This window comes from Arachis ipaensis, chromosome B06 (genome assembly GCF_000816755.2).
Source record: "Arachis ipaensis cultivar K30076 chromosome B06, Araip1.1, whole genome shotgun sequence".
NCBI classification, from domain to species: Eukaryota; Viridiplantae; Streptophyta; class Magnoliopsida; order Fabales; family Fabaceae; genus Arachis; species Arachis ipaensis.
Genome location: NC_029790.2, coordinates 1,622,583 through 1,632,950, shown reverse-complemented (window position 1 = coordinate 1,632,950; position 10,368 = coordinate 1,622,583). Strand labels below are relative to the sequence as shown.

At 35.4% G+C, this 10,368-nt stretch overlaps 2 protein-coding genes across 3 annotated transcripts in view; both read left to right on the top strand.

Moving 5' to 3' along the window:
• LOC107645224 (guanylate-binding protein 4) overlaps positions 1–3,536 on the top strand; it is a gene marked incomplete in the record, with an annotated part of 8,537 nt that extends 5,001 nt beyond the window's left edge. The window contains 4 exon segments of the mRNA XM_016349201.2: positions 874–1,131; positions 1,779–1,991; positions 2,083–2,354; positions 2,958–3,536. Of these exon segments, the coding sequence (XP_016204687.1) occupies positions 874–1,131; positions 1,779–1,991; positions 2,083–2,354; positions 2,958–3,099 (885 nt within the window).
• Positions 3,718–10,094, top strand: LOC107645225 (histone acetyltransferase GCN5). Of its 2 annotated transcripts, none has more exons than XM_016349203.2 (13): positions 3,718–4,585; positions 4,930–5,033; positions 5,195–5,275; positions 5,606–5,677; positions 5,986–6,154; positions 6,237–6,280; positions 6,609–6,708; positions 7,135–7,203; positions 7,443–7,497; positions 8,059–8,174; positions 8,594–8,687; positions 8,832–8,973; positions 9,078–10,094. In XM_016349203.2, exons 1-13 carry the CDS (start codon positions 3,989–3,991, stop codon positions 9,139–9,141), a joined length of 1,707 nt encoding a protein of 568 aa, XP_016204689.1. In that variant the 5' UTR covers positions 3,718–3,988; the 3' UTR covers positions 9,142–10,094. The 2 variants fall into 2 exon arrangements, with proteins under 2 accessions (XP_016204689.1, XP_016204690.1); XM_016349204.2 differs by having other exon boundaries at positions 3,722–4,585; positions 4,930–4,994.

Below are 10,368 nucleotides of genomic sequence, written 5' to 3'. Positions count from 1 at the left end.
TTGCCTACATGAATGATTCATTGTACTTATATGCAAGCTATTTACTCATAGATTGTCCTGTTTTCAGTATATCTGGTTAAAGTTTCTTGAGAGATTAAAGATGTTTTGAGAAAATATTGGAACTGTCTATGAAGTTCAACTTTTTGAGATTAATCAGGCAGCATGTATTGATTAGAAAAACACAAGTAGAACCAATGAGTTTTTGCTCTTCAAAGTTACTATAAATGGAAAGTAGGGAAAATGTTATTACTTCATTTCTTAGTAATTCTTTGATCTTGAAGTTTAGTTAAAGTGCATATTATTTTACTGTTTTTCCAAAACTAGTGAATACTTAGGTAAAGCAGTTTTCTCTCCTGTAATAAATTTGGTACCTCTATCTATTAGCTTAAACTTTTGGGTGAAAGTAGTTTCATGACATAGTATAAGAATTTCTATACTTTTGGGTGAAAGTAGTTTCATGACATAGTATAAGAATTTCTATGACCAAAAGGTTTCGAGTTTAATCTTTGTTGACTCCGAACATAATGAATTCAACATAAGGCAAATAAAAATAGAGAAAAAAGGGCTATACAAAAATTCATGCAAACCAAAAGAGGTTCTTGCGTGAGGGAGCGTGTAAGATATATCCATTCATATACTTCTACCTATAAGCTTAAGCTTTTAGGATATGTGGTTTCATGACACATGCTTTCTATTTTGTCCTTCTGCCTTTTCTCCCTTCTTCTGTAACAAATATTCTTATATCATCTCTAATATAGTCAGAATGAGGATAATAATGACACAACTATAATAACATAATAACTTATTAGAATTATGTGAATTTGTTATGTGTATCTCCATTAAACTGCATTGATTTTTGAGTTTCAAATTTAGATACTTGAAGCCTTGAACAAAGGAGAGATCCCATCGACTGGTTCTCTTGTGGAGATTTTCAACAAGGATATTCTTGAAAGATGTCTTAAATTATACAGTGAAAGGATGGGAAAATTGCAACTACCTCTTCCAGAGGGATCTCTGCAACAGTCCCATGATAACTCTAGAGGTGAAGCCATGCGATCCTTTGATCAGCAACATTTTGGTCGTCACCATGCTAAGAAATCAGTGACACAACTGGATGAAGAAATACAGAAGGTATTTCTTGAATTTTTATAGTATATTTGAAAAATGAAATTGGCTTATTGGAATTATTTTTAGATAAAAGAATAATTTTCTGAACAAGAAAAGAGAATGGAGGACAAGAGATCCTCATGTAAAAAGAAACCAATGAAAGAAGACATTAAAGAGCAAAACTTTCCAATTTCTCGTCCTGTTTGAGGGTGAAATTCCCTCTAAAATGTCATGTGCTTTGAATAAAAATAGTGTGACTTAACTAGCAGGTAAAAATCGTAGTCAAAGATAGTAGAACTATTCCTCTTTTAAGGTTTTTGTTTTGAGGCATTCTGGTTCAAAACTCAGTAAGTAGCAAGAATTTTGTGATTGTTGAGTGACTCAGCAAGAATGAAAAGCATCTATTATGCTGGATTTATGTCTACAGAGCTTCAAACTTAAAGCATCAATGCTTTTGCAACTTCTTTTGTTATCTTATGAAAAAGTTTTACCAAGCTGGTAGGTTTCTTTTTACCGCAGTGACTGTTTTGAAAAAACGAAGGAGATGCCCTTGATTTGTTGATAAATGGTTATTTGCTCTCTTTATCTAGTTTCATCTTGGATTTTAATCTGATAATTTCAAGCACATATTTACTCTGAACAATTAATACTTATGAAGGACAATTCTGCAGGTATATAGGAATGTCATTTTAAAAAATGAATACCAATCTTCAAAGCTATGTGAGGCATTGTACACCAATTGCGAGGACATGATGGATCGGCTTCAGGTTCTCAGACTACCTTCCATGGCAAAGTTTAATGCGGGATTGCAGAAATGCAATCATAGTTTTGAGCACGAGTGTGTCGGACCGTCGAAAACAAACTACGAGCAGCGCATGATGAAGGTCTGTTATCATAATTGCATTTTTCTGTCAACTTGTATTCTACCATATAATGGGGGCATAATCTTTATAATTTCTTTTTCAATTTTTGCAGATGTTGGGGAAATCTAAGTCTCAATTTATAAAGGATTATAACCAAAGGCTTTTTAATTGGTTGGTGGCCTTCTCCCTCGTCATGGTCGTGATTGGCCGCTTTATTATAAAGTTCATTTTGATCGAAATGGGAGCATGGTTACTTTTTATATTTCTTGAGACCTACACAAGGATGTTTTGGTCAGCAGAGTCACTGTACTATAATCCAGTTTGGCATTTTATAGTTGCAACATGGGAAACTCTTGTTTATAGCCCAGTTCTTGATCTTGACAGGTAATTCAACTGTTTTGCATATTGATGCATCTGATACAAGTTGAAAGCATTTAATGTTGCTGGTTTTGAATTTCTTGCTTTTGCTTCATGTGACACATATAATAAGAACCAAGGCAGCGTTTGTTTTAAGGTACTGAGACAGAGACTGAGAGACTGAGACTCAGTATCATGTTTGTTGGTTCAGAGGCTGGTACTAAAATTTCTGTCTCTGTCTCCAAAATTTCAGTATTTCAGTACCTACAAAAAGTAGGGACACAGGGGACTAAAATTTTTAGAGATGGAGACTGAAACTTTCATAACATTTATAAATACTCTCATTTCAATTAATTAATTCTAATTTTACCTTTTGTGCAAATTAAATTAGAGTTTTATTCTTGTTTCAATTCCCGTCTCCCAGTTTGTACCAAACAGAATATTGAGATTTATTTCAATCTCTGTCTCTTAGTCTCTGTCTCTCAGTCTCAGTCTTTCCATTTCTGTCTCTCCACCAAACGCTACCCAATAGACTTAAGGCTCAGTTCTGTTTTATTCTTTTTCTCATTCAAGAATTCTTAATATAAAGTATTGACCAATGATGCATGATCATTTTGTTGATTGAAACAGATGGGCTATTCCCCTTGGTGTAATTGTGTCCTTATTTGTTCTTTATTGGCGTTGTTATGGGAAAAGGAAACATGGATCACGGTGGATACTACCTTTATATAGCAACAACAAGAACGGCCGGAGTCGACCAAGATCAGATTAGAAGCTCTGGTAATTGCAGTTGCAGCCGAGCTTTGAGAATTCGGTATGCTTCTCGTCAATTCATCGCTTTCGGCGAGCTTTTCTCTTTTCGAAACATAGAGGCCGCCCACGACGAGAAGTTCTTCTGCAAAAAGTGTAAAGTAAAAAAGATGATCCGAGGGTGATTGATCTCTGCAGCAGCTTCTGTAATGGCACGTTCAAAAGAGTTGTTCTTTGCTGCAACAGCATGTTAATTCTAATACTTGGCAGTTATTTATTTCAGATTATAGTAGAGTAAATTGGATTTTAGATATACGTTTTTGTGGCACCAATCATGTATTAAACTGTAAAATTAAAGCAAGAGAGGAAATACAAGTTGATTCTTTATTCTTTTTGTTGGTGACTGGTGATATTTGTGACTGAAGAAATTACCTTCCTGGTATCCAGGAATTTTTTTGCATAGTTGATTGAACTTATCAATTATGGATATTCCCATTTTAAGAGTATCTAAGTTTCAGTTTCATCAATGTCTAAAAAAATATATGCTTTTACTTGAACATCGAATTTTAAGTCGAAGTGAAATGTGCAAGAAAACAACTACTAAACCCTCAGTATTAAGAAAAACAAGATATTAAAATAAGATAGGATAAGATTAGATTAAATTAAGATATAAACATGCCTGACATTGACGGAAGACTAGTTACTAGTACAACGATTATAACTATCTCGGAGAAAAAGCTACGGTGTTCTCCTCCTCGTCGTTAATCTCTCTCCGACCACCTGGAAAAAGGAAAAGAAAAAAAAACCGCAAAAACACAGGGAGCTCTCGTTCCCCTAAATTCAAAACCCTAAAACTTCGATCTCAATCAATTTTCGCAATTGATCGCCAAAAGAGAAGACACAAAAAGGGAATGGACACCCACTCCTCTCACGGCGCTGGGCCCCTCCGTTCCCGGAGCTCGCAGTCCCCTTCTCCCTCTCACTCGGCCTCCGCCTCCGCCACCTCTTCCATCCACAAGCGCAAGCTCGCGTCTGAAGACCACGCGCCACCCTTTCCCCCTTCCTCCTTCTCCGCCGAGACCCGCGACGGCGCTCTCACTTCCAACGACGACCTCGAGAGCATCTCCGCCCGCGGCGCAGACTCAGATTCCGACGCTGACGACTCCGAGGACGCAGTCGTCGACGACGACGAGGACGACTACGACAATGACTCCTCCATGCGCAACTTCACCGCCTCCAGGCTCGACGGAAGTGCTGGCGCCGGTGGAGCCTCTGCACCGCGCAACACCAAGCTCAAGACCGAAAACTCAGTCACCGTGAAGATTGAGAGCTCCGACGGTGTCAACAAGGACGCTGGCGTAGCTGGAAATTCCGCCGCCGTGGGCACAGTTGCCACCGCCGGATCCGTCCCCGGTATCGTGGTGAAGGAAGATGTTAGCAAGATATTTACGGATAATTTGCAGACGAGTGGAGCTTACAGTGCGAGAGAAGAGAGTCTGAAGAAAGAGGTAAAGCAAATTCAACTTGTTAAAGAAATTCATACAAAATAGAAACACAGTTTGACATTGATTATGTATATTGTGTTTCAATTTCAGAATTGTTCTTGAAATTCATACAATATTTGAATAGTGCATTGTTAGGAATGGTTACTGAAAGTGAATAGTACTAGTATGAACTGCTTTGCTTCAAGGTAATATGAGAGTTTTACATTTTCTTATTATTTGTTCTCGTTTTCTTCTGCCCTTGTATTTTTTTTTACTCTTCCTTCCCTGCTATGAAGTGACATAGATGAATGGTTACACACTAACTTAAGGTTAGTGGTTGTGTGATATAATCATTTGAAATCTTTCAGGAGGAAGCGGGAAGGCTCAAATTTGTGTGCTACTCAAATGACGGTGTTGATGAGCATATGGTTTGGTACTGCTTCTCAGACATTTTTCTGCGTTGTTCTTATATGTTAGTATATGGTAGCTTAGTGTTTACCACTTGTAACTTATGCATTACCATAGCAACTATCTGATGAGTTTCAATTTAGAGTTTTTTATCCCCTTTCTCTAATGAGCAAAGTAATGGTTAATGATGCTGAGTTTGGCCCTTGCTTTTGTTATGTTATTTAGGTTAATAGGATTGAAGAATATATTTGCTAGGCAACTTCCCAATATGCCAAAGGAGTACATTGTCCGACTTGTTATGGATAGGTAATGCCACTCAGTAATTTTTGGTACCTTCAATACTTACTTTCTCACAGGGAGCTTACATCAGCCTTCTTGTGTTTGTGTTTGTGTTTGTGTTTGTTCGGAGTTTTGTGAAAAATTACTTGTTTGCACCTCCTTTGCAACCCAAACAATAATGAACAAGGACATGAAGAGCATGAATCCTACATCTAATTGTATCTGAGATTTCTCTTTGCACAGAAGTTCTTATAAATAAATCTCCCTAGGCTATTTAAAAAAAAAAAAAAACTCCCCATGTTATCTTTGAATGTCTCTCTTTATGTTGTTTACAATCTGTTTATGTTGGGTTTGCAGGAGCCATAAGTCTGTAATGGTTATAAGGCGGAATCATGTTGTTGGAGGCATTACATATCGGCCATATGTAAGGTAATCATTTTCTCCGTATCTTTTATTCATTATTTATTATTTTCCCCCTATTTCATATTCTAGCTTTCTATTATTTTATTTTGCAGGTCTCAGAAATTTTCAATATTTGCTTCATTATTTTGTTATTGTTATCTTTGTTTTATCACGCTGAAAAATGAAGGTTTACAAAACCTATGATCAAAGGTTACATATGCCATCTAGTATGTTTTTTACATTGGATTGGTTGATGTATTAAATAGATATTTTAAAATACTTCTTCATTGCCTTTTTTTTTAATTATTAATATTTATATGCTCTATGGATGACAGCCAGAAGTTTGGTGAGATAGCCTTTTGTGCAATTACAGCTGATGAGCAAGTAAAAGGTTATGGTACTAGATTGATGAATCACTTAAAACAGCATGCACGTGATGTAGATGGGCTGACACATTTTTTAACTTATGCTGACAACAATGCTGTTGGATATTTTATCAAACAGGTCTGGTTATCCACATTTAAGATCTGCATCGTTGGTATCTGTTGCTTCTTATGTACGGATGTTTGTTTGTGCATGTTTTCAGGGATTTACGAAGGAGATTCACTTGGAGAAAGATAGATGGCAAGGGTATGGTTATTCTCAATCTTAATTCTTTTGTCCTAAATCTATGAGCAGCTCTTACCACTAGTCCCTCAATTTCATTTTTTAGGAAAATGAAAAAGAAAAAAGGTATTTGCCAGAAGAATGAGAAACTGTATTTATATAATGTTACATATGTGTTTGGTTGTTAGGAATGTTGAACTACAAAGCTCCAATTATGGAGACTTAAAATGACTTTTAATTCTGATTTTTTTTAAAACCTCATTGAATAGTATTTTCATCATTACTTATTTAATTTGTTGTATTCTTGTATACTATCTATGAGAATTCTCAACAGTAATTAATGTGATTTCAGGTATATAAAAGACTATGATGGAGGAATTCTCATGGAATGCAAGATTGATCCAAAGCTCCCTTATATCGATCTATCAACAATGATTCGTCGTCAACGACAGGTAGTTTTTTATTTTTTGAAGGAACTTATTATATAAGGTGTTCTACTTTGTTAATTGCATTCCTAACAGACTTCATACACAGTAAAAAGTGGTTTGAAACATTGACAAGGATATTTTATCTAATTGTCATGTTCTCTTAATTCACAAAGTGAGGTAAGGGTGGATACACCCTTACTTGTTCACTTTATATACAAGCTCCATTTAGAGGAGCACAAAATGAGGCCTCAATTGTGCAGACACTAGATTTTTACTCCGACCCTTACTTAGTGACCATGCATGCTGTGTTTCAGTCTATTATTTTTCCTTTTATCATCTTTGTGTCTATCTAATGAGTAACTTCCGGAGGAGTTGGTTATTTTTAATTATTTTTCATTCATTTTTGACATTTTAGTCTTCCTCAGCTCATGATATGTTCTAAAATGGCAGGCTATTGATGAAAAGATCAGAGAGTTGTCAAATTGTCACATTGTTTATGCTGGCATTGATTTTCAGAAGGTATAAGACACTATCAATTTTCCATGTACCCTCATTCTTTTATGGTGTTCTAAGTTTTCTCCAGTTGTAAATTCTGTTAACGGGAGAGTATTATCAGTTCAATCATGATTGCATTTTGACGTAATTTATGCATGCATTGCTATTCATTGTGCCTGTATACCAAGGAATTGGGCAGATAATCATTTTTCCTATGTACCCTCATTCTTTTTTGCAACTATTCTGACCAACACAACATGCAGAAAGAAGCTGGAATTCCTAAAAAAATTGTCAAAGTTGAGGACATCCCTGGATTGAGTAAGTGCTTAATTTCAATATATATATACACTGTTGTGGACTTGTGGTATATCCTATCTTCAAAGGCAGGATGGTGTAGGGTTAACTTATCTTCATATAATGAGATGTCCACCTCTATGTTGACTGCCAAGGGCACTGAACTATTTTACTTTGTTTCTTTGTCTCGTGTTAGCCAGTGGTCAAAATGTTAGTTATAGGTTCAACTTATCGAGTTTCCTAATTAAGGAAAGGAAAGAAACTCTCTTCCGTGGCCTGGGAATTAAAAGTTAAAGGAGGTTATTTCCATCTGTTTACTTAAGCAACGTATACCCTGTTATCCCAAAAGTCAATGAGGAAGAATGGAAACAGTTCCCTTTCATTTCATGTTCTTCCCCACCTTAAATCATCAAACAAACTTTTCATTCTTCCTTGCTCATCTTTGCCTCCTATCTAAGCTGAGCATATTGTGAAAATTTGACCAGGATGTTATTATGACTTATGAGTGAAATACTTTATTTTTGCATGATTTGTCTTTTAATTTTCTGATTGATATTTATGGTCAATTCTTGAATGCAATAACAGGAGAGGCTGGTTGGACCCCTGATCAGTGGGGTCATTCAAGATTCAGACTAAGCAACGCTACAGACAATGCTACAAATATGAAGCATTTGACAGCGTATATGCGTTCCCTTCTGAAGGCAAGCTGCTTGGATATCCTTCACTTTGATTTTAGTTTTCATTCATTTTCATTTCGATTTCAGTATGAACTGAAAATGCAGCAGATATTTCATAAATGGTTTCATACATGATATCATAGTTTCTACCACCAAAAGGTCTATAGTTCGATTCTTATTACCTAAAAGAAATTAATTCAGCATAAGGCAAACTAAAAAGAAAGAAGGCCTATGCAAAATCACACTCTAGTCTAAAAGAGGCTCTTGCTTGAGAGGTTTGTTAGAGATATGATTATTTGTGTGTTTCTGTCTCTCAGTTTAAACTTTTGGAATAAGTGATTGCATAACATTGGCTATAATGACATGTGTAGGCAATGCATGATAGTAGAAATAGTACATTGATGAGAATCCAATTCTTGTATAACCTGATTTCTTTGGTACAGTCAATGCATGATCATACTGATGCTTGGCCATTCAAGGAACCAGTTGATGCACGAGACGTTCCTGATTATTATGACATAATTAAAGATCCAATAGGTAAGAAGGATCTCTATATTTCATGTTAAATTCGTCTAGAATCAAGATTACTGCTTAAATTAATTTAGTTAGAGAACTCATAGCAATCTGCCATTCTAAAAAGTCTTGTTGTCTTACTATGTTGGCAATGTAATGTGAGTGCAGATCTGAAGACAATGACTAAGAGGGTGGAATCAGAACAATATTATGTGACATTTGAGATGTTTGTTGCTGATGTGAAGAGAATGTTTCAGAATGCACGCACATATAACTCTCCTGAAACCATATATTACAAATGTGCTACAAGGCATGCTACTTCAACCACCACCTATTGCTGTGTTTTTCACCTAAGAAATGTGATTTTACTTTTTTTTTTTCCGCCTTAGATTAACAGGTAGATTTCTTATGCAGGTTAGAATTACATTTTCAGAGTAAAGTGACATCGGGTGTCCAATCTGGTACCAAAATTCAGTAGGGATGCAGTATGCACATACAAAAATTGGATAAAAACATATCCCTTATTCTATGATGTAATCATGTTTATTTTCACAAGAGTAATTCTCCATATCCAAGCAATTTTATATCCAAGTTCATCCAATCAGTGATTTGAGTTACGCGTTTCTTTTTCCCGTTTTCTTCTCCTTCTGCGCTTCTTCTTCTTCTTCTCTTCCTCCTCCTTTTTTTATTATTTTTCAATTTCGTTACCGTCATCACCAACACCACCTCTTCTTCTTCCTCTTTCTTCTCCTATTGGAATTTGTCTCCTTTTTCATCCTTCTCCTCTATCATCATCATCATCATTATAATCATCGTCATCGTCATTGTTTTCTTCTAATACGTATCATCGTTATCGTTATCATCGAATTTGAATTTATATAATCGACAATTTTCGGTTCATTTGATATTATACAATGGTTTCGTTTTGAGCTAATTTTTGGTTCATTCGAGATGTAAGGGTTTTTGAATTCGAACTTATATAATGGACCATTTTTGGTTCATTTGGGATTATATAATAGTTTCGTTTTGATAATAATTTCGGTTCATTCGATCACCACAGAAAAATTAGAATCAATAAAAATGTTAAAAAATATTAGTGGTGTTGGTGATGACGATAATGATGATGGAGGAGGAAGAAGAAAAGAAAGGAGGAGATTAAAGAAATTCAAATAAAAAGGAAATAGGATGAGGAGGAGATGGATGTGGTAGTATGGTGGTGGTGACGATGACGATAATGAAAAAAAGATGAAGAAAAAAGAGAAGGAGAAGAAGAAGCAGGAGGAGGAGGAAGAAGATGAAGAGGAGGAGAAAGAAGAAGAAGACAAAATCCTCCGAATTGGATGAACTTAGATGTAAAATTGCTTAGATGTGTAGTGAAATTTTTTTCATAATTAATCATCCATGTGAATAGTAGTTGTGAGTGTGACTTTTAACTTTTTTGCACGGAAGAAGATCCATATAATCGATCTTATCTAGCATATTAAACATTGGTGGTGGTGGTTGTTTAATTATTAGTTCAGATGTAATTTATCATTTCTTTGTAATGAATAATTTTTTTCCAATAAAAAGTTATTGATATTTCTAATTGTTACTCTCTAACTTATTGCCATTAAGCTCTACTTATTTATTTATTTAAAGTTCAAAACTCCAAATTATCGAATTTACTGTTAGTTTAGAAGCATGGCCTATTTTTTTTTTTCACGAA